This window comes from Bemisia tabaci, chromosome 2 (assembly GCF_918797505.1).
Source record: "Bemisia tabaci chromosome 2, PGI_BMITA_v3".
NCBI lineage: Eukaryota > Metazoa > Arthropoda > Insecta > Hemiptera > Aleyrodidae > Bemisia > Bemisia tabaci.
This window is the reverse complement of record NC_092794.1, coordinates 63,545,406-63,569,588: the sequence shown is the minus strand read 5'-3', so window position 1 is coordinate 63,569,588 and position 24,183 is coordinate 63,545,406. Positions and strand designations below refer to the sequence as shown.

The window sequence follows — 24,183 nt, the reverse complement described above, 5'->3', positions numbered from 1 at the left end:
CCGGCGCTCTGCCGGATCGCAGGGAGCCGAGAGACGACCCGCAGCACATCGTCCAAACTTGAGTAAAGTACCTATATTGAGAGAGTATGGCCACTGGGCCCCATGGAGAGGCTTAGGACCCAAAAATGGCGGTGCTTTGTTTTGGTTTTTGTGGATGGGAGGGGGGTCATTGCCAACTTTTGACGGTTATCACCAACCGCACTTGCTGCCAACCTTACTACATCTAAGATCATTTTTCTCAAAAATTGCACACGATTAGCCTTAAAAAATATGTAAAGATGTCGCAATAGTGCATTTGAGTAAATTTCTCGTTACGATAAGCAAAGAAAACTACATTTTGAGTCATTTTGCATTACATTAATTTATGGCGTCCGCCATTTTTGGGTCCTAAGGGCTCCATTTAGCCTAAGATGGCTGAGCCAATCAGAGGTGGTAACCTGAGTGGCCATACTCTCTCAATATAGGTACTCTAAACTTGAGTATCTTCACAGGGAGAGAATGGCCACTCGGCGTAACTTCACCGAGTGTACCCACTGAAAAATCTACCTCCGATTGGCTCGGCCGTTTGGAACTTGGAGGAGCTCCTACAGAGTTGCCACAGAATTTGGAGAATTAAATGGACTGCATTTTGCAATTTGGAACTATAAATTCTGGCCCGGTTGAAAAACAACGTATGTGCCATTAGTTTCCCTATGCACATAAGTGTTTTTTTCAGATGAGGCAGAATGCATAGTTCCAAATTGCAAAATGCAGTCCAAATTCCCTGGTATTTTCCTGATTTCCCCGACACATTTTGGTGAAATTCCCTGACAATTGAACAAATGTCTGAGTGTTTAACGGAAATAGTTAGAAGCGGTTTTCAGGCAAAATTTGTTGTTCGAAACTTCAAACCCACCCGAGAGAGCAATTAAAGGTGACTTGACGAATTTTCCTGGACATTTTCGTCACTTTCCCTAACATTTCCGGTTTCCTCTGACTTTTTAAAATTCCCTGACACATTTTGGTGAAAATTCTTGAAAATTGAACAAATGCCAGATTGTCAAAAAGACGTACAATAAAAGCTGGCCGAGTCGAACTACAGTTGAGATGGAATTCCGATTAGGTCGAATTTTTTTCGGTAGGTAGTAGTTAGAAAGTTTTCAGGCAATATTCTTTGTTCGAAACGTCAAACCCACTCGAGAAAACAAATGGAAGTGACTTGACAATTTTTCCCCGACATTTTCGTCGATTTTGTTCTTCACGAATTTCGGTCAAAGACGGGGGAAATGTTAGATTCGAAAGAGGGCTTGGAATTTTTGGCACCCCCTGTAAACTCTGTGCCTCTGTGTAAACCCCTAAAGTGCAGATAATGAGGTTTTACTTGCTTGTATCACTGCGAACTTCACTCAAAGCACCGACCCGGGGGGGGGGGGGGGGGAATAAATAATAACACCTCTGGGTGGCATCAGGTGAGAGGAGGTTGATGCAAACCGATGTCATTGATCACCTGTTGCACCTGTTACCAACTTTGTCTTGGCGGAGGTTCAAGTTGAAATTTTGCTGTCAGATCCAGCGCAAAAAATTGGTTTCAAAATTGAGTAAATAAGCTTAACACTAAGATTTGAGTAAAGTTCATGGGGATACAAGCAAAAAAAAACCTCATTATCTGCATGCAACATATGGTCACAATAACATTAATCCAGGTGGATCCTCCAAGCCGGAAATGGCGGAGCTGATCGGAGGTGAGTCCTCCAGTGGCCAATAGAGGCCAGTGGCCTGTATAAAAGTGATCTGGACCTCACTGATATAAGACTTCAGCTCAATAATATGTGAGAGATCAAGAGCTTTAAGCATTCTGATACACGCTTCCAGTTCCAAATTACACAGAGAACATTGATTCACGAGTCAAAAATTATTAAAATCACCTCCTAACCAAGATATTAACGTTTTTATTTAATGTTAGTGCTGATTACAAGAAACTTGAATTCTTGGCCCACAAGAAAAAACAGCGTCTACATGCATCAAAACTCCCATTGCAACGGTGTTGGCAAGTTGCTAAATGGAGCAGCATTTCTTCTCCACCCTGTGTTTATCGAAATGAAAACAACATGAAACAGCTGAGTGGGAGCCCTGAGATTGAGGTTAACATACTTTTATATCGCAGAGACTGTATAGGAACGTTCAATGCACGATTTATCCCAAGTAAATTTCGGTTTTTTATAGAGCAGGGGGTTTGAATTTAGGCGTCGAAAAGCTTTGATTTCTTGATTAGGAGTTAATTTTAATAATTTTTACTGCACAAATCGCACTCAACATGATATTTTAATGAGAGAACAGACATCATACTACTTAAATCAGTACAATCCTTATCTAGTGGTTCATTAATCTTTAAGGTAGAAATAATAGTCACGAGTTAACATCACCCCAGCTTAGAGGAGTTGAAACTGTATTATTCAGCACGAAAAATGCCCATGAATTGACCCATTGTAAACACTTCAAAGTTACAGGGACAAAAAATTGGAATTTGAGAAAACACGGTTTAAGATTGCCGGTCCTGTGGCAAGTTCTAGGAACTATTCATTTCTAATGTTCATAACATACGTGTTGATGCAGACTATAGCATGTTTAAAATTGATTTTTTTAATGTATTAGAAACTGTTGAGCATTAAGAATTGAAATCTTTGACCTTACATTTGTCGATAAGTTGTAATGAGCAATTTGAGTTTCTATCTAGAGGCACATTTTGCCTGACTCTATCACAGTTAATTGTTTTCAGGGATCAACACTGCTTGTTGCCTAATAATGACAGATAAGCAGCGTGGTGAGGAATCTGACGGGCAAACATGATTCACACACAAACTTCCTTAGCAAAATGCTTAACTAGATGTTCACCTATCATCATTAGCCCAAGAGAAAGCTCAACAAGTTTCTCATCAGTGAGTGTCAAGCTAATACAACTACTGACTTTCCTGAATAAACAGTCCTAAGTCTGACAAATACTGAGTGGCCTAAGGCACCTCTGAAAATTTGCAGGCAAATGTAAGAAGAAGTATTGAAAACATGCAAAAAGGAACTCACCATCAGGATTAAGCTCCATCACAGGTGCAGGCGCTGGTGCAGGCGCTGGTGCGGGTGCCGGTGCAGGAGCAGCTGCAGGAACAGCGGGCACAGGGGCCGAGGCGGGTGCTGCAGCTGGAGTCGGCTCCGGTGCTGCGCTGGCAGGCTTGGACTCTGGCTGTGCAACAGCACTAGCTGGCGATTCAGATTCTGACTCCAGAACTTTCTCAACTTTTTCAGATTTAGCAACCTTGTCGGCCTTTTCAATTTTCTCAACATTTTCTGTTACCGGTTTTTCAGGTTTTTCTACTTTCTCAGGCTTCTCTTTTTCCACTTTCTCCACCTTTTCCTTTTCGGCCTTTTCTATTTTTTCAACTTTCTCAACTTTTTCTACTTTGTCTAATTTCTCAGATTTTTCCGATTTCTCTTTGTCCAATTTCTCTTTTGTTGCAGGCTGAGACGATTTTTGATTGGTGGATGGCACTGATGATTTTTCATTCTTAGCACTTGAATGGGCCTCTTTGGCAGCTGTCATGTTAGCCTTGTTCTTTTCACGTTTTTCTTTAGGAGCTGGGGCAGGTGTTGGTGCAGGAACTTCTGGTTCAGGAACAGGGTCTTTTTTGACAACTTGTATTTCGATTTTCCTTGATTTCTTACCAACCACCATTTTGAAGTCATCTGGCTCCATATCAGCCATCTGCGGCTTCACAGTGGCAGGGGAGATCTCAATAGGGGCTTTGGGTTGAGCAGTTTCTGGTGCTGCGAGTACACTCGAAAATGTGTTAGCAGTGACTGGAGCGTGTTGGGTCGCATTAGCAGCGTTCTTCTTACTCTCAGCGCTCTGAGCACTAGCATTGGATTTTTTATTCTGCCTGGCAGGGGATGCATTCTCCATTTGTTTTTGAGCTGAATGATTCGATTGAGATTTTTGATTCGATGATGGCACATTCTGGGATTTGCTTTGAGATTCATTTACAGGTTTTTCATTGGTCTTTGCCTGTCCTTCCTTGACAGCAGAGCTTGCTTGCGAGTTTGCCTTATTTTTCTCCCGTTTTTCTCTTGGAGGGGGAGGAGGATTATACTCTGCATCAGACATTTGAACTTCAGCATTATGAGGGACTGAGCTTGAGCCCTGATGATTCTTTTTGTGCCGCACAACGGTTTTGAATTCATCTTGGGATCTATTCGGAACTTGCTGCTGGGCAGTGATAGTTTGCGGAGTAGTTTCAGCAGATGCAGCAGGTGCAGGTTCTGATGCGACTGATGAAACAGCTGTGGTTGAGACTGGAATATGCCTGGAAAGGCCTGGTCCGCTTGAGGCTGTTCCTGTCTCAACAGCAGGAATGGTACTAGGAGTTGAATTCACAGCCAGGGGTGTCGATTGTTGCTGAACAATCTTTTTAGACTCCATGACTTGAGGACCAGCTTTCTTGTTGCCTTGTCTCGCTGGTGAAGATCCTGAGATATTTCCAACAGTCGATCCACTGCTTGATTTTACATTTGAGTACTCTTTATTATCATTCCTTTGTTTGTGAGCAATATGCTTGGCAGGAGCATTTGTATTTGCGCTGACCACTGGCGTTACGTCCCCGGATCGCACATCTAATGGTTTCATAGAGTCATAAATTAATGATGGACCAATGAGCGATGGTCTTTCAATTGAGACCTTGGTAGGGTGGTGGATAGGACCTGCATTAATGATTGCTTCACCCATTCCTTCGCCTTGTGTAGGATCTAAGACAGCAGGCTCAATGCTAACAGGTCCATTTGAGACCGCACGGCTGCCTGGACTTAATTTTGGAGATGGATCCTGTTTCTTGCTATCACTAGTGCTACTTTCTGTGAGAGCATGAACCTTATCATAAAGTTCTTGTCTAGCATCAACAGTTTGGCTCTTCTGAAATCAGAAAGGATAAAAATTAAAAATCAGTTTATATCAACTACACGTAACAAACAGAAACACAAACAATGACCTGCATATGTTAAAGCAAAAGGAAACTTTTTTAATTTATGCACTTCATAATTATGAAAAAATGCATTATGCAATTACCGAGAGGGAAATCGGCGTTAACATTCTAAAGAAAGAGGAGTTTCCGCATAACATTACATAATGACCCATAATTCAATTGTTAACAGACTTGCCAGTCAATGTAAATGGTCAAGTATTTTTAGATAACTATTCTAAAATTCTGTGTTATTTGATGAATTCCTTCCAGCCTCCTGAGCAGTGGCGTGGCATGAATGATCGATTATCAACATTTCCCCATTTGAAGCTATGATAAAGAATTGATTATTAAGGAGTTTGTTTCAAACACCCTGTTTATCGATCCTTTTTCATGGGTTTAAATGCAGATCAATCGATACATCACAAAGTACAACACACCACTGCTCTAGGCACAATAAGCTTTAATAGTTAAACACTTTATGTGCCAGCAGGGTGTCTACAGACTTGGAGAAAAAAAATTCCCTGACTTTTCCAGGTTTACCCTCACCAAAATGATCAAAATTCCCTGACTTTTCACATCAACAATTCAAGACGTGCAGAACCGGATTAGCCCGGATGCTGCTACACCCCCCCCCCCTCCACCCCCCGGGTAATTTCTTCTTCATATTATTACCATTATACTTAGCTCTTTCTCTTGGCGAGAAATCTGATCAGATCTTCTGGAGGTCCTTGGAGTTTAAAAGGCAGATTTAGAAAATTACTGAGACTGAAATTTTGGGTGTCATGGAGCCCTTGAATTTTCGGTTTTGGGCCTTTAATGAATAGTGTAATTGTAGAGCCTGATACAGAAATTTGGGTGAACTTATGCACTCAGCGTTTTGACGGCCTTCAGTAAGACAATTCCCATGGACCCTTTCGCTCCATCCTATACTGTTAATATAGTGTTGAGTCCCTGAATACCAATTTTTCGGTGGGCTCCAGGGAGCAAGTTTCTTGAGGCCCCTCAAGTTTAAATTATTGATTTGGAGAAGCCTGAGACAAAATTTTGGGTGTCTTGTGCCCGCCAAAACTCCAGGACTGTGATTTCAACTGATTTATCAACTGGGAGAGTTTTTTCTAATTAAAAATAATTCGAAATCTACTTCAAGCTTCCATAGTAGAAGATATTCTTAAAGCTCAACTTCCTCTGTCACTCGGGTCGAATTTATTGGTATTCCAAGCATAATTCTTTCCTTCTGATTTTAAGACATGAGAAACCGTTAATAAAGGTTTAAAATTTTCCTTGACGGTAGTATTGAACTCTCACCACAGTTCAAATATTTTCCTCAGATCTGGCTTTTCTGGTAATAACCTGCTGCCACATATGAGCCTCGCAGGCAACACGAGAGTAAGAGAGATAACTCAGCTAGGTGGTGGTGGTTTCTGTTAATAAGTTTTTGAGAATGATCATATTTAAATTATGCTTTAAAAAGTTAGAAAATTGGGATTTTCATGTTAGATTTTGAAATGATGGGTACACTGCTCATAAAATGAAAATTTTTTTATGTTCTTCTCCGCAGTGCAAACCATGCTTAGATACCTGAACAGTTCGTAGGTTATATGCCTAAATGTATTACAATTTTAATAGGATGGAAATTTTGCTTCCATTGGATTGAATCCAAAACCGCAGCCAGATGAAAAAGCAATATGTGCCCCTTATGAATTCTGTCAACTTCTAGATGGTATGCTTTGGAGGGGTCGTCATTTACGAAGGCAGAACCAATCAAAATGTTTGGTAAAAACCAAGTGATTTTTTTCAAGCAGGATAATTCTGGTAAATTGACATGAATCCGCAGTCCTCATAACCGCTCCCTCTGAGCAGACAGCAGCAACAAATATTTTAAGTCTCCCCTAGTTGCTGCAGCTGACTTGTCAATTACTTAAGAGCATCTTAAAATCAATCTCACCCCATCTTTTCCTGATCCACCGGAGGCGTCATTTTTCGAAGATGAGCTAGTGTTTTCTGAATCTATATTTATTACTTCCAAAGTCTCAGGATTTTGTATAGTTAACGGTCTCCTCGGCCGAGAGGAAGTCTTTGGCTGCTCCGACGAATGCGTAGATGACTCGGTTTGTGGTTGATAGACAGGTGCGCTATAATCTGTAGAAGGAACATAAGTCTGATCTGAGTGTGTCGTTGGAGTTGTATACGGAATCTGTTCTGTAGGTTGAAATGAGGGAGCTGGAAAAAAACAAAAAAATATATGTATGATGAAGAGCAAACAATAGGATGAAAATAAAGCATATTCAGAGTTTAAGCAACGGCAACTTGACTAAAATTAATTTGCAGAACATTACACTGATTGCATCTCATTCAGTTTAAGTTTTGTTCATGATGATTACATTTTGATGGCAAAAAAGCGAAAAAGCGTATCTCAGTTTACTTCAGCTCTGTCATACTTCGTTTTTCCTTTGAAAAGCTAGTTGACACCATTTCTTGAAAACTTCTTTCATTTTTCTTCTCTGAAAGCAGAATATTTTATAACAATTTCAAGCTATAAAGTTTACTTGTTTGTCTTCGAAACAATAAAATAGAGGTGGAAATTTTGTAACATTACAATTATAATACACGGTTACGCACTTAGGCCATCTATATAGAAATTAACCTAACTGCATTTCTTGTTCCCCACTTTCCTGTAATTATATCCTTCATAATTCTGATAACATCAAACTGTTTCGATATTTTTTGGGAATCCTACTGGATTCTTAAGAACAAAGTCACACAATTTCATGTTAAGTATTTATTTTTCATTTTTGCGCATGAACACTCTTTCATTCAGGGTTAATGTACAAATCGAACTACCATTCCCTTTCATTCATTTTTCCCCCTCTTCCAATATTCAAGATTCAACTTCACTGTGTCAATTTGCTACCATGATGGATGGATTGCATTACTCATACGGAAATGAAATTTTAAAGTCATCCACAAAGGCACCTATCTCCATAGGGAAAACAATAAAATATTATTAAAATATTAAAACGTCACTCACTAATCAAAGGAAATTGTTGAATTCTGATGCGTTTTGACCCACACTAGTCACCATCCAAGACGCTCCTGAGAAAGCCTTGAGTCGTGTCCCCGATGATGACCAGTGTGGGTCGGAAAGCATCAGAATTTAAACATTTCTTCTGAGTAGTGAGGGATTTTTTAATATTTTAGTAATATTTTTTTTAACCGTGCTCTAGCCTGGTGCTTTCAACTAATTTTTAATTTATTGCATAGGGAAACTTCATATTACGTGACTTGTCTCTATAATGAGCCAAAAAAGTAGTTCTCCATTGCATAATGCATTTTTCTTATCTACTTGTTAATACTAACCGATTGGCTCATTTTGTGAAAGAAGAACTTACTAAGAACACAGTGAAAGCTGCAAACAGTGCACCTAAACTACAAATAGATCACTTGACAGGGTAAGAGATTGAGCCCTGCAACATATATTCCATTGCTAATTCCATGTGCAACACAGTGGAATTCTACTCATTCGAGAGAGATCAGCATTTTTTGTGACGGTTGGTTCAAACTTCACACTTGCCGCCTCCCCCCCCCCCCCCCCTTAATAACCTTACGTCTCTTGGAATAAATTTAGCGATTTAATTGAGAGTTACTTAGGTAGGTTTTTTATAGAAAAATATGAAATCATACCAAACTTACTTGAATTTAAATACATCATAGGGCCATATCGAGGGCCAATATGAGAAGGCTGTGGACCCGGCTGCTGAAAAGGAAAAATTATGAAAATTAGGCTTCAACATAAAAAATCAAATTTAAAATAGGCACATGATAAAACTGTAGGTTGTATGTTGAAAAAAACCTCATCTGAGGGGGGATCTTTTGATTTTTAAATAATTTAAAAGTATGAAATTACTCTTTGTATGCTTGCAGGCAGCAGCAAAACCATTTCAAGGGGCTGCTATTAGGTTTACTTACATTCACGAGGAATTCATTAGAATTTCTGACTAGCATTGCGACAAGAAATTCACATGGAGTCAGCAATGCAAACATACTTAGACAGAGATCTTAGAGACAATTTTTCAGCCGTGAGTATATTAAAAATACAGCAAGCTAAGGACCACTTGCGGCAAAAATGTAAAAATAAACATATTTGCAGAATTCCAAATTCCTTACGTCGTTGAGGGGTACTAAATGTACCTGCATCTCAAACCTGGCAGTCAAAGGGATAAAGGATGCTCTATAGACCAATCAGTCAAAGCCAATATTGATTTAAAAAAATTTAGTCAATCAATCAAAATAATGATATAGCACCTGACCTACTGATTTATTTCATTCACTACAGAGTCAGGCCATTAATTTACCCATAACACCTGCCCTTTAATTTTTTTATTAATTCCTGCATCAATAAATTTAGACACGATCAAGATAAACTACACGGCTTTTTTAACTACAAGCAAGAATACAAGAAGTTCCCTAAAAGAGAAGGGTCCAGAACCTTAGGCTTGGGTAATAAAACATTATTACATTCCCTGTGATGAGAAGATGTTAAACATTCGTATTTTCTATTTGTTCTCTCAAATACAGTTGGATAAAATCTAATTGAGACAAGATAAAGGCAAGAAAAAAATACTTACAACAATATAATATTGCACTCCTTGAACGTTTGGCTGAAAAAAAAGAAAATATAAAATTATAAAAAAATTATTGTATGTAAATGATGTGAGGCAACTGATGGATTTTGACAATACTTAACAGCTCAAGTGTGCTGACTGCTACTGCAGCGAAAAAATTTCTTCCATCCTCTTTTTAAAAATCAAGTATATTGAAGTGTATGCATATAAAAGAAAAGAAAATAATGAATAAATATTAGGGCCTTTCATTAGTTGGTTTAAAACATTTAAATCAACTCTTTTCATGAGTGGGGTCAACTTGGAAGCAATGGAGAGTGCCTCTGTTTTTCAGCTTTAACCTTGCTATTTTGTAGTGATGGCAGTTGATCCTAAAACTTTAGAAATCTATTCGAACTACTTTGGAAGATAAATGTAAGAAGTATGCACACTTGAATACTACAGAAAACAAAAGGATGCATAGTATATGCCGGGTCAGGATGACGAAGTATTTACAGCCCTGTCAGGAAGGTTCTCGTATTGTGTCAATGAAGAAAAAGTAGTGCAGAGAGACTCCGGGAGAAGGTGAAACACATTCAAATGTTTTGATGTATCTGCAAATACCATGAACAGAACATTTTTCTTATGCCAAGTAGGAAGTTTAGGAAGTATATTGTTTTTAGTTGTTTATTGTCAGTTGTGTTTGTTTTTAAAACACATTTTTTCTAATGCAAAGTGGGAATGCCAAGAATTGTTTTTGTTTAACTGATTAAACAGGTCTCTTCACTGTATCAATATCAAATGGATCGAATTTTGAATTTTGAATTCGTATATTTTCTTGGTTATTAGCCCATTGATTCCATTTTCACTTTCACATCTTACAGGAACGGTAAAAAATGGGGAAACATTTGAGTGAGATTAACACAATAATAATATGAACCCTTGAATTTTATCAAGTTACATTGAGGACAAAAGTTTAAAAAAGGAACACTTACAGCCCCTGGAAGCATAACTGGTCCATAGGGAGCTCTTCTGAACGATGTTGGATAGTTCTGGAAAAAAAAACGAAAAGTAAAAGTGCTGTAATTCTCTTCATGGAGAAGAAAATTAGTACATATATAAAAAAAAAAAAAAAAACAGATCAATAAAGGTCTGTCTCCGAGCACATTTTTGGAATTCAATCCACCCTCTGCCATGCCTTCTCTTGACTACAGCTAGTGTGCCGTAGCATTGGCTACTCCCACAAGAAATGCATTGCACGTTAACTTCCTGATGCCTATGTATCAGGGTCTCCGAACTCGTTTACAGGAATTGACTGACCTTTGTGGATTAGATTTGCATATGTTTTAATATGAGCTCTAGGACAACTCCTGTCAAACATAAAATCAGAGGAGAGCAGTAGACACAAATCGTGTGTGGAAGTTTAGGATATCGGGAAAAACCAATTAAGGTTAGCATACTAAAACTCCTATAATATATGTACATAGATTGTTTAAGACTTGTGCATTTATTGAGGGATGGGGTTGAAAGTGACCCTTCATGAAAAGCTGACATGAATATCTCCGTACATTTTCAGCCATGTGAAAAAAGTTCTAAAGCATAGACAGTCGTTCACAAGCTGGTATTTCCTTACACATTAGTAACTATTGTCTGGATGGAGAATTTTTCTTTTCAAGACGAGGCGAGTGACAAATTTGATGAATAATAACTTACCGGGATATTTGACATTGGCGGCACTTGAGCTGGGAAAACATGCGTTCGCTGTTGTTGTGCCATGTTACCTAACAAGAGAACAGAACAGTGATATTATTTGCCTGGCATTATTCAATTGACAAGCACTAACATAAATAATTATCAGTTTTAATTTTGAAAAAATCGCATAGGAAGCATGATAAATAGGCACATCCATGGCTTTGTGCTGCCATAGGAAAATTGCAAAACCTTAATTGTTTAACTGGTCAATACCCTTTGAACAACCCATTGGGTAGTTAAGGAAAAAATTCCCACTTCCACTTACAAGCAGTTAATTTAAAAATGTTTCTGTGGGGTGGCTATTCCACCTACCAGATCTTAAAATTAGACAGCTGATTAATTGATTAAAAAACACAGTTGCGGTCATTAACCTACTGTCATAAAATGCAAATTAACAGCCTTGTGATGTTGGTGAAGTGCGTTATTGCGTTGATGGATAGAAAAGCAATATGATAGGCAAATGGGCAGTTATTTCAGCCACTAGCCATTTGCTCGGACTTCACCGCACTAAAATTGGATCTGTTCACTGAGGAAGCCGGGAATCGACTCGCCATCACTGCTAGTGATATACATAGGCACAACAATTCTGACGGACCGACAGGTGGAAGAACCACATATACGTATCCTGGTGCTTATTCTAGCTTAGACCTCAATTGCTTTACCTATCTGTCCATCTAAAATAATCTCTGCTTCATAAATTCATGATATTTTCTAAAACGTTGCAGCCACTCAAATTTTGAAGAGGCTGCTAACCTTAAAGGTGAATCCAGGATTCGATTAGGGATAATTCAAGATAAGAGATAGCGCCATCAGTCACCTCTAAGAATTTCACTTTCCTTCAACTATTACTGAAATAATATTGTTCAAATTACAAAAAGCAGATCCACAAGATATAGATTATTTTTTGCTTGATTTTTTGAGCCAAAAATATTGGCAATTAGAATTACAAGCGCAAAGAAAGTACGGCTGAAACTTTCAGCTCAGCCGCGGCGGCCGAGCGCGCAACCGAATCCCTCATGTTCTGTCTCTCTCTCTCCCATTGCCGCAATGGGAATTACCTTCCGCCGTAGTTACGACTTTATTTTTGGGAATTTAGGGAAGATTTTTTTACTGAGTGTTCCTCAAGTATGTTGCTATATCCTCTGGATCCCCAATCTTGAATAAGTATTACGGTTTTTATTATTTTGGCAAATATATACGGCTATTCTGAGCAGCGCGACGTGGTGGCCAAATCGCGAAGTTCCAAGCCTGGATTCACCTTAAGATATTTCCATTTCCTAAAATATTATTAATATCCTAAATTAAGGGAGGAATACATACTTGAGTTGTAATCGGCCATGTGTTGCAAATCTGAACCACCCAGAGACGCGTTATGGGCGGTCTGGATCATTTGCGGCCTTTGAGGTAACGTGGTATTGCCACCACCATTAGCAGTCCCATAATGGTGTCGACTCGCCTGCGGCCCTACATCTGTAACAGAGAAAAATATAAAAATGAATAATTTGGACTTGGTAGTTTACTCCACGTGAAAAATGGGGGGCGGGCATAGGCATTCCAAAGGAAAATTAAGGGTAGAACACTGAAAAAAGAATGCGCGGTATGATATTATTGTATACATCAATTTAAGAGAGTAACATTTTATGACTTTAAACATCATTAATTTAACCTGTCAGATACCTAATTCATGACCTTATTACAGTGGTTCCTTCAAATTTAGAGTATAGTCGAAAAATTTCCAGATTCCTTGAGTTCTTCCTGTCCTCGTACTAGAGAGGAAAAGATAGAATTCCGTACTCAAATTATCTAGACGGTCAAAACTATGAAGGTTCGTCAGTCATCACGGCAAATGACAGTTTTCACCGTGCTTTATAGGGGGTTAACCATAGATAGAGTCCCTTTACACCCAGAGTTACGACACCTCACTTTTGGTTGGGCTGAAAGTAGCCTTAAAAAAATCCAATTCTGATTGGTTCTCGCTCATGGAGTCACAAATGAGTGCACCAAGATGGCGGTACCCCGAATGTGAACAAAAGAAATGAAAATATAACTGAATTGTGGTTTATCAAGAGTGAATTGTTATTTTCATCGCACCAAAATGAAAATAAATTAAGAAATTATCCACTGATCAATCTACTTTTATTTTATTGCAATTTCTTCGTTTAGGTTTTGTTCAGGTTTGTTGATATTGTTTTTGGATGACAGACGTCGTAGGATTCCTTATCATTATCCCTTAATATCGTTTGTCTGGGTGCACACTTTTGTGACACCGTGGCCAGCCCAGACCAGCTGATAATCGAGATGGCTTAACTCTGGGTATAAATGGACTCCACCCACAGAATGAGATCGCACCGAGAAAAATGTTTCCGGTGAAGTTTGCTAGAAATCTCTAGGAAGCGATAAAATATCTGTAAAATAATAGGATTCAGTCTGAAACGAGGAGATTCCCGGTTAGTTTAACAGGAAAATCCTGAAGCAGCATATATAAACAGAAATTCCTGCTGCGTCAATAAGAACCATCTCTCGGTGCGTTTTCCCAGCGGCAAAGCGTACAGATTCCCGAGTTTCTCACACTGACACACACCGTTTTCGTCGGCTCTCGTTTTTCTCTCGGAACTCGTTACCCGCGTGCACGAGTTCCGCATACGGGGGACTTTCGAATGTGGCCAAGATGGCCGCCAAAGCGTAACGCTCGGCATTTCTCTTCCGTCCTCGCGGCTGCCCCCTGTGCGCGGCGCAGCGGTGGCGTCGCGACGACCGACCCAAGGACGAGTTGTGGAATCCAAGTACTTACCCGCGGGGAGGGGGCACGGGGGGCTGGGGGGGCCGGCGGGCAAGAGCGGGGGTGATTTTGACCCATCTCCCCCCTCGCCCCCCTTCCGGGCGCCGCCTCCTTGCATCAGTCACCACCGGTGGCTGAATGAGCCGGGTCTAGTGAGAGCGGAAAGAACCGTTCAACGCCGCGGCGTCGACGTCACCGCCATGGCCGTTTTCACACGTTGCAGATCGGAGCTCCGAACGGAGCCCCCGATGCTTTTCCCAGCCCTCCCGTTGGCTGCCAAAGAGGGCTTTGGTTACTAACGACCCTATTTCCCATTGGCGGATCCAGAAAATGGAGATGTTGCATGTGTGAGAAATTTGCGATTTGACTGATGATTTATATGTAAAAGTTCGCGAGAAACACGGTGATGCTACTGGTTTTCTTTGAAATCAACTCCCGAGCTCAAAAACAGCTCTCAAGTTGGGGCCAAAATGGAGGGGATATCCCACCCTACCCTGAAAGTCCACCTCTACATCAAAACAGACTCTCCATGCAAAGATAGGGAGCAAATACATTAGCAGGGTTGCCAGGTTTTCAGTTTTGGAGTCCCCAAATAAAGTGGCAGCCCTGTCAATGTATTTGCTCCCTATCTTTGCATGGAGAGTTTGTCTTGATGTAGAAGTGGACTCTTAGGATAGCGTGGGATATCCCCTCCATTTTGGCCTCACTTTGAGAGCTTTTTTTGAGCTTGGGAGTTGATTTCAGAGAAAACCAGTGGCACCATCGTGTTTCTCACAAACTTTTACATAGTAATCGACAGTCAAATCGCAAATTCCTCACACATGCAACTTCTCCATTGGCAGCATTGTCTCCTCTCCATTTAAACCCACGGAAATGTATCGATTCTTGGAGGGGCCAAGTGCTCCGACAAGAATCGATTATTCAGCATAGGTTTAAATGGAGGAAATCCGGTGTTGCCAAATTGCTAAATCCGCCTCTGCATTTCCACCTTCTAAAAACGATTACTTACAGGCAAGTTTTCGCGATCGAGTGTGATCCATCCCTCACCGCAAAATGGACTTGCTCGTTCAGGACGTTACATCTGATCTTTAATTTTAGGATGACTACATTTCAAGCGTCATTATTTCTATTTTTCTTCCATAGTGAAGAAAAGCAGGCTAAAGAGTCGAGACACGTGCTGCGCATAGCTTGAAGGTGGAATTACGCGAGGAAATGTGGAGGTAATAAAATAACGAAGAAAGGATTAAGAATATTATAAGCTGTCGCTAAGTAGTAAAGCTACCCTCCATTGAAGGCTTCCATAGTGCTAGGAGACTAGGATCTTGCTGACTGGCATCTGGACCGCGCTTATTGAAAGTTACGTTTCCTTGGTTCGCGGCTGAACGTTGACCAACAAAATTTAGACCTATGACAAGCTCTCACCTTCCGACGATCGGTGAGAAGCGTTGCACAACGCGTTGAGCGATCACGATCTCTTTCGACAAACTCTGTGAACTGCCCGACCCAAAATTCATCGGTCGCCGTTGGGCGCGAAAATCCGTCGACGGGTCGCTCATCAATCATCACTGAAAAAATGTCAAGTTGAAACTCTTCGAGACTAACTTCGGCCTGACCAGTCTGCATTCCTTTTACAGCCAGGGTGCGCACTGAAAAAAAACTCCGGCCGTGGAAGCCGTGCTTACGGGCTGTATAGACATACCATCCGCGTTCCGGGTTCAGAGGTCGAAAGTTCCGGGGCAATCGAGAGTACGGCTCCAGCACCCGGAACTTTCGGCCTCTGAGCCCGGAATGGACGGTACGCCTATGTAGCCCGTAACTTTTTTTCAGTGTAGGGTTCCTGAGGTATTTTCTCGACGGGTCTGTGTCTCGCTTGCCACGGATCATCGATCGATACTCCCGTTGGACACGGAGAAAAAAACCTCGTGCGTGGGACCCGAAGTTTAGGTCATATGGATCTCTGAAGTTTTCGGATTAAGCATCTGAACACTTTAGGTCTAGCTGTCGAGGTTTGGATCACACATCTGAAACTTCAGTTCTTACATGAAGTACTTCAGATGTCAGAACCAAAGTTTTTCGGATGTGAGAACCGAAGTTTTCGGATGTGAAAACCGAAGTACTTCAGATGTAAGAACTGAAGTTTCAGATGTGGGATCCAAACCTCGCAATCTAGATCTAAAGTGTTCAGATGCTCAATCCAAAAACTTCAGAGATCCTTATGACCTAAACTTCGGGTCCCACGCACGAGGTTTTTTTCTCCGTGGAAAAGCCTACCGAGGGTGTCCTCTGAGATGTCCCCCGCTTTTCCGCTCGGTGCGGAACTCGGGTGCCACGCGCGGCTGATCTTCCTCCCGGGGCGACGCATCCGCCCCCCGGTACGTCATCCACCCGGCCCGACGGACCCCAGTTCCCCCGGGCGGCCGGGCCCCTCCAGCGACTCCAGCCCCGGCCGTCATTGCCGCGGGGGCACAGCGTGGGACACTCGGGGTGCGATCGGCGAGCAAGATGAATGGAAACGCTATCCGATACGTCACAACTCCCACCGAGGCATGGCAAGGATTCGCCAGGGGCGGGAGGGGGCGAGCGGTTTCCCCTTCCGCACCGACGACGACGACGACGGGGAGGGGCGCGGCCGGCGTTGTAGATCAATAAGTGCAACCGAGTGCAGACCGAACTTATGACGGGGCGGGGGGGAGGGGGGTTGACCTACATTTCGGCCCCGGCGGTACTCCAGATACGTTACACCGCCCCCCCTCCTCCCGCGAGGGGCCGCGCGGTTCCCCTCCGTGCAGACGGGCTCGGCGTCGCAGACGGGTTTAGAAACCGTGTTTACGGAGCGGTGGCGCGGCGGCCGCGTGCTACCCCTGCTCTCTGCCCCGCTTTCCCGGGGCGGTTGCGCCGGGAGACTCCACCACTAACCTCGAAAAGCGCTCGATTGACGAGGGCTGAGCCCACCTCGACGGGGTCGCATTTCCACGCAGAGAATTCAATGGATCTTGAAGAATTTGCACCGTTATCTTCCCTGTGATGTAAGGGGTGCTTTCGGTGGTCAACGCTTGTGGCCTGGTTACACGATCAAATTCCCGTCAAATTCCGATTAAAATGATGACCAAAATGGCGGTCGAGAGTTATCTAGAATGATGAGTAGGTAAAATTGATTAAAACAGCGTGTTGATTGAAATAAGCATGAAATAAGCACGGTTGCGTGGAAATCAGATGAAGGATGGGCCCCACAGCTCCATCATCTACCATCAAATTTTTGCAGGCCGCAGAAATTTGATGGTAGATGGTACGCACCAGTCACCATTTGATCGGAAATTGATGGAGATTTGAGCGTGTAACCATAGCATGAGATATGATGACGACTAATGACAGGGTTACCACAGAATTGGGAAAGTGAAATTCAGAAATTCCCTGATATTTCCCCGATTCCCCTGACACATTTAGGTGAAATCCCCCAACAATTGGACGTATTTCTATCAAACGGAACTATGTGCATTAATACATGAGCCCTGAGACCATGAGAATATATGCATTACAGGGCTCACGTCACAATGCACTTAGTTCCGTTTGATGGAAATACGTCCAATTGAGGATATGACAGATTGTTAAGAAGACATAATTGAAAATAGTTTTCAAGCTAAAGTTGTTCGCAATCCCAAACTCATTCTAGAAAATCATTCTCAAAAATTTTCATGAGGAGCGCGACGTTTTGCTCGAGAAGACGAGAAAAATGCCGCTTTGCAATTGCAATGGAATCGTAACGAAAAACGGCAGCTTCATCCACTTCCAAACTATCTTATTTCTGTTCACCATTGGTGAAAGAACATTTGATACCGAAAAGGCAATTCCCGGAGAAACTTGGAGTATTATAAATAGTCAATTCTGTGCGTTCATTTTTTCAATGGGGTTTTCAGCCATACGTCATTGTTTTTGTTTGGATTCAATGCCTCATAACGGAGAAGAATTCCCATGACGACGTCACTACTTATAGCGTCAGAGTTTCCTAGACTTTATTGAAAACTCCGTAACTAGATACTCTTACCAAAAAAACTTGAAATTTCTCCATTTTCCTTGGCTTCACACACCCACGGAAAGACGGGAAATAAATCTGACATGGTAAGCCAAAAAAAACTTTCTAGCCGCAGTGAGAATTCCCTGAATTTTCCCTATTGTCCCCAACAAGACTTAACTTCTTTCGCAGCTACTACTGAGAATAAATCGATTCACACAAACATTGCTCCTTCGTTATGTGGCGCAATCGGCGTCAACAAACGCGCAACGGCGAAGGCGCTTTTTGCAAGTTGGCGACACTGCTTTTCCTCCATTCACGAGTGTGCGGGACTATCGATTTTGGGAGGCTGCCTCGCTTAGAATTGAAATTTTCAATAGAATTATACATAGGTCAAAACAATATTACCAACTTTAAAAAATCGTCTTCGCCGTTACGCGCTTACGCGTTACGTAACGCAATTTTTCGGCATTTTTGACACCCCCCACCCCTTTATAGCGCTTTCGTGACGTAGGTCCCAATCCTTTAACACGTAAAAACAAAATGGCGTAACGCTCTCCTCGACTACCCCCCCCCCCCCCGGAGCGTTACGTGATCAGAGTGTCTACTAAAACAGGCTGGCCACAAATCAGTGCTTTTACAGTACTTTCTCAGTACATTCCCGAGAAATTCAGTACCTCCTCAACGGAATAATTCAGTGCTTTTTCAGTACCTCCGTTTGACAAAATTCGAAAAATTTGAATTTCTTTCTCCTATTGCGACCAAAAAATGAAATTCCGCACTTTTTCAGTGCTTCCGGACCGCTCTTAAAAAAATCAGTACTATTTCTGGACTTCCCGGAAATTCCGAACTTTCGGCACCCTTATCCATTAACACGTAAAAACAAGATGGCGTAACGCTCTCCTCGACTACCCCTCCCCCCCCCCCCGGAGCGTTACGTAATCAGGGTGTCTACTAAAATAGGCTGGCCACAAATCAGTGCTTTTACAGTACTTTCTCAGTACATTCCCGAGAAATTCAGTACCTCCTCAACGGAATAATTCAGTACTTTTTCAGTATTTTCGTTTGACAAAATTCAAAAAATTTGGATTTCCCTCTCCAATTACGGCAAAAGAATGAAAAATTGCGGACCTTCTACAGAATTTACGCACTTTTTCAGTACTTCCAGACCGCCCTTAAAAGTACTACTTCCGCACTTTCCGGAAATTCCGAACTTTTGGCACCCTCATCCTTCAACACGTAAAAACAAGATGGCGTAAAACTCTCCTCGACCCCTCCACCCCCCTGTAGCGTTACGTAATTTAGGGAAGGCGTGCGTCACCGGGGGAATAGAGAAAAGTTACGGAACTTTCGCTGCGGCCGGGAAAATTTTACCCGAGGAAAAGGCAGGGATTTTGGGGTTACGTAGTCAGGTTAGCGGGGACAGCGAGGGGGATGAATCATTTCCGCCCACGCTGCGCCGCGCCGCGACGCCCGGTGCCCGTGAATCGAGCGTCGCGCCGCGTCGGGAGTGCGCCGACTTTTCCGCCGCCACCGCCGCCGCTGGAGGAGCCTTTGACCGACTTGTTCGGCCGACATTTTCGACGCCCCCGCCCCCGCACCGCGCCGCGCCCCGCGAAACCCGGTCAACTCGCCGAGAATCGTTAAATGCAACGTTAATGCGTGGAGCGTGCAGCATCCCCCGTTCCCGCGCCTCCAACCCTCCCCTCCTCCCCCTCCATCCGCTTCCGTTCCCCGAGCCCGCCTCGGAGATCGATGTAAGCTCGCCGTAAGCCTATCCGCTAGCTTCCACCCCCCCCCCTCCTCATGCTCTCTCGTAAGTTCTTGATCCCGCCTGAATCGGGACTGTTCGAGGTGACAAGAATTCTCGAATTTTTTCGTCCCTGAAGTATTGCCGATTTTACTTGATTCCCAGGCGAATTTCCTGATGATAACCCGCAGTTTCTTCTCATTTTCTTTCCGAGAAAGAGAAAACTTTCAAATTTTCCATCTTAAGTCAAATATTTTAGAGCCGGGTTATCAAAATTATCTCTCGGCGAAAAGCGGGAAGCGGAAAGCTACCGGTTTGGAAGACGATTCTCCAATTTTCTCGGGCATCTAATTTTCGTTCGAACCTTGATGAATCCCGATAGGTTTAGGTTTTTGCAAGTCCTATGCGATTAATATGTATCATCGATACAATGGAGTGAATTTGCAGCTGTCTGAAATTTCCTGAAGTTCATTATAGAGAAAAAAAAATACCGAGAGAACTTAGCATGAGAATATCCTTGGTTTCTAAAATAATTGACCTAATTTGCTCAAATACATAGGTTTAAATGAGAGATGAGATGCCGCCTGATGACGGCAGCTTTTTTCACTTTTAACTCTGTTTTTCTACAATATCCCATAACAGAAAAAACTATAAAAAATACTACGAAGGCAGCTCATTAAGCACTCTCAGGTGCAGCAATAAAACAATTTCTTGCAAATTCTCTATTTTGAGAACATCACCATTGTACAAGGCTATAATTTGTCCAAAATTTGTCCAATTTGTGTGTATACTTGGAAAAAAAAGGCTGTGAGATTATCAACCCGAAATGCCCAACAGTTCCCCAGTCAACCTAAAAGTAACTTACGAGTAAAAATTTTGGATTATTGAAATGTAATTACGTTCATTCCTGGTTCGTCAACGGCTATTTTTTTTGCATCCCTGACTAGGCGAACCTCCCCCCCCCCCCCCCAACAGTCCTCGCGGCTCTGTGGTCGTCGAGCAGAAAAATGAAAGTGAAGCGATTGTTTCGCTGCCGCAGTCGGGCGGTCCGCCGCTAGGCGTGTCGTAACTTGGATCGGCCCAAGTCAAAAGCGAGAGTGTCCGTTATCCGTTGACCCCCACAATACAGGTGTTCTTACGGAGCTCAAGGCTCATCGGAAAACGGACTTGTTGGGATTCATCGTCAATCGACTCGTTTGTAGGTGTAGAAGCGCGTTGCATAAGGCGGTCTCTGCGTTCGCCGCCCAAGTGCTCGGATTATGCAGATCCAGTGCATCGCCGGCATAGCTCCCGCTGCACTGACAATGAGAAAAATGTTACTGTTAAATATGCCGCTACAGGAATTCTCGTTGAATTTACTGGAAATTTCTTCGAAGTGACGAGACGTTTCTTGGCAGTAGTCGAAACACTGTTGGGAACGAGGAGATTTCCTGTTGTTTCGATGAGGAATTCCCATCACGGTGCATATGACAGGAATTTCTGTTGATCCAACGAAACATTTTCTCGGTGTTGTGTCAGTGTTCACGGATGTCCTTTCGAACATTACTGTTTCCGATCAGAAAATCGGAACATTCAGAACTTCTAAACTGCGTGTAGCGAAACGGTTTGCCGTGCTAAGGAAGAACTTCTTATGAGCCGTTAACCAGGAATGCATAAAGTTCTTCTGGGTGCGCTTATACCGACAATCCAAAAATTTGCCCTACGTTCTATTACACAGCGCGGCCAGAGAATAATTTCAGCGAAAAAGTTTGCGCGGTCGAGGTAATTTTGACAAAACAATAAGCGAGGGCGAAATAATTATTACAAAGTAAAAAATAAGCGCAGTCTCGGTGATAACAACAACAAATATTATAGCAGTAAACAAGCTGGTTGAGCAGATCGTAGCAAAAAAAAAAAAATTAATCGAGAGTAAGCGAAGCCGAATTCGTTCAGTTTTAAGCGATAATTACCGGAGAGGATTTCTGCTTTGATGACAAATACGTAGAAATCCTTTCGACTCTTGAATATTGACACTAACAGCCAAGAAAAATATTGCTAAGCTTTTGTGAACATTTACAGGGGTGCAAGGCGCGCAAAAATCGTTTTCTAGTGCAGTGTGTACGTGCAGGATTCAACGAGGAAAATGTACAACAGGACATACACGAAAGCACAAATTAGCCCGAAGACTACACGTTGGAACGAAATGAAATAAAATTAAGGCAATAATTGGTGTGAGCTGTGTGTATGAATGCAGAAATAAAAAAAAAATATAAGGCGGTGCAACATGATGAGAAGCAGGCGAGGAAATTATGCGATCTCCTTCGCTAACTCATTAATCCGACAAAAATCAGACTGAGAGCGAGAACCGAAAGGGGCAACGGTTTCAGTCTGCAAATCGCAGTTGAAGTTTCCGGTTCAAAACTCGGATATTCACGTCTATCTCTCTCTCTCTAAAAAAATAGAAGCATCTCTAACAAAATTAAGAATCATGAGAAACTCATCATTAGTGTAACAGACACCCCGTTGCCCCAGCAAACTGACTAATTGATTTATTCTCAGTTGCCGAGAAAAAGGAATACAGAATAAAATTATGATACACTTATTTTACAATGATCCGCCGTGGTGGAATGAAAACAGGTATAGACTACTCTCAGGAAGAACATGTGATTGGTTCTAATTTGCGGAAGATGGGATGGTCTCAGGTAAAATGATCGTACACGTACATCCCAGGCTTTAAATGTAGAGCTTTATCAATGCGTAGAGACATGGACCGACTGATTGCTTGTTTACATTAGCTTTGTGAATATGTGGATAAGAGAAGATCCAACTGCTAAGTCAAAGATCACGCAGGGACTCCTCATAGAGTAAATAGAGTCGGAATGTAAGAGGGAGAGCTGGCGCCACTTTTAAGCATTTTCCAGGTCCCGAATTCCGAGACTCGTCAAAGAGAAAACTTCAAAGGGAATATGTTGCATAATTGAGTCTTCTCAGGGGAAATTTTGAGCTTTTCCTGCCAAAAAATGGTCTGTTCACAATTTTAAAAACGAAGTATTTGTCTCGCAATTACTAAGCAAAGATTCCTCACATTTCTTGGGAGGGGCCGAGTAGATTTTTAGGGGAGAGGGGTGGCAGGCCCCTCTGTCACCCTATGCCGAAAAATCCATGAAATCGAATCGATTTTAGGAAGTCAATTAAAATTCGGAATTGATTTTGAGAGCGGAAATCGAATTATTACAGAAAAATCGAAATTTCCGACGTTCATGTGTCACATAAGGCCTAGGTTCTGTGATACCCGAGTTTCATTTCAAGTTCAGTTTTAGTATTAATAATGGTTTTGGCGCCGAACTTGGATTTTTAAGTGTTTTAAAATCGATTTCGGAAAAATTTGATTTTTTCTAAAATCGTTTTCCATCCGATTTTAAAATCGAATCGATTTTTTACCGAAAAGCAAACCGATTTCCCGAAATCGCTTTATTCGAAAAAATCGCCATCCCTACGGCTGACAGCGACGAGGTCACTGGCTTACGATCGCGGAACCAACAACGGTCGACGATGACTAAGACGAGACAGAAGGGGCCCCGGCGACCGTTTCCCCCGCCGTCGTCGTCCCCCATAATTCGTCGCCCCTCTGACGTAAAAGCATATCTCACTTGAGCCCTGTTTTACATGTAAATCCATGCTTTCCGGGGCTCGTGCGAGAATCGAGATACGCCCTTAAGTGAGAAGAACGACGAATTCTGGGGCCAGATCCGGGCCCATTCATAGTTTATGACTTTCCTGAGGCCGGAGTCGCCGTGTCGTGGATGACGGATCGTCGAGGAAAGGAGCTCCGAACGGCCTCGCGGTTGCGTAGCGCACCCGCAGCAATATTTTTAGTCTCGTTTTCCCTGTCGCGGGTCACGGGACGGCGGCGCAGAAGGAGACTCGGGGTCGCGGAGAGTGATGGGGGCGAGGGCTCGGAGAACTGCAACTTTCCGAGGAGCGTGGCTCACAACTTGCGAATTGGGGAGAGAAATATCACTTCGCAGGACCCCTCGATGAGGTCTGGTCGCTAGAACCCCGACCCAGCAAGCGCGGGAAGCCGTCTCTTATTTTTTTTTCTAATTTTTTTTTTTTTTTTTTTTTTTTTTTGTGCTGCCGATAAAATTCAGTGAAATTTTCAAACAGATTCAGCCATTTTCTCTGTAAAAAAATAACCCCAGGTCCTTCCTCACGATTCCAGAGAGGTACTCCGATGGTAGCAGGAAGGGTAAAAGCACTGGTAACATGTCTACATAAGACCGAAAATTCTGATACCACTATTCTAACTCTTTGGAGCGCATATTGCCTAACCT

At 42.4% G+C, this 24,183-nt stretch overlaps 1 protein-coding gene across 4 annotated transcripts in view; it reads right to left on the bottom strand.

Annotated features, from left to right (window-relative positions):
* Positions 1-24,183, bottom strand: part of LOC109039570 (eukaryotic translation initiation factor 4 gamma 3) — a 138,280-nt gene that overhangs the window by 49,822 nt on the left and 64,275 nt on the right. For 2 of the 4 annotated variants that reach the window (XM_072296033.1, XM_072296031.1), the window contains exons 2-8: positions 12,653-12,802; positions 11,294-11,361; positions 10,576-10,632; positions 9,608-9,640; positions 8,673-8,736; positions 6,928-7,202; positions 3,058-4,933 (exon numbers count right to left, since the gene is read on the bottom strand). In XM_072296033.1, coding sequence (XP_072152134.1) covers positions 3,058-4,933; positions 6,928-7,202; positions 8,673-8,736; positions 9,608-9,640; positions 10,576-10,632; positions 11,294-11,361; positions 12,653-12,802 — 2,523 coding nt within the window. Of the gene's footprint in view, positions 1-3,057; positions 4,934-6,927; positions 7,203-8,672; positions 8,737-9,607; positions 9,641-10,575; positions 10,633-11,293; positions 11,362-12,652; positions 12,803-17,027; positions 17,095-24,183 lie in introns of those variants that run through there. The other 2 variants (XM_072296034.1, XM_072296032.1) reach the window with 2 other exon arrangements.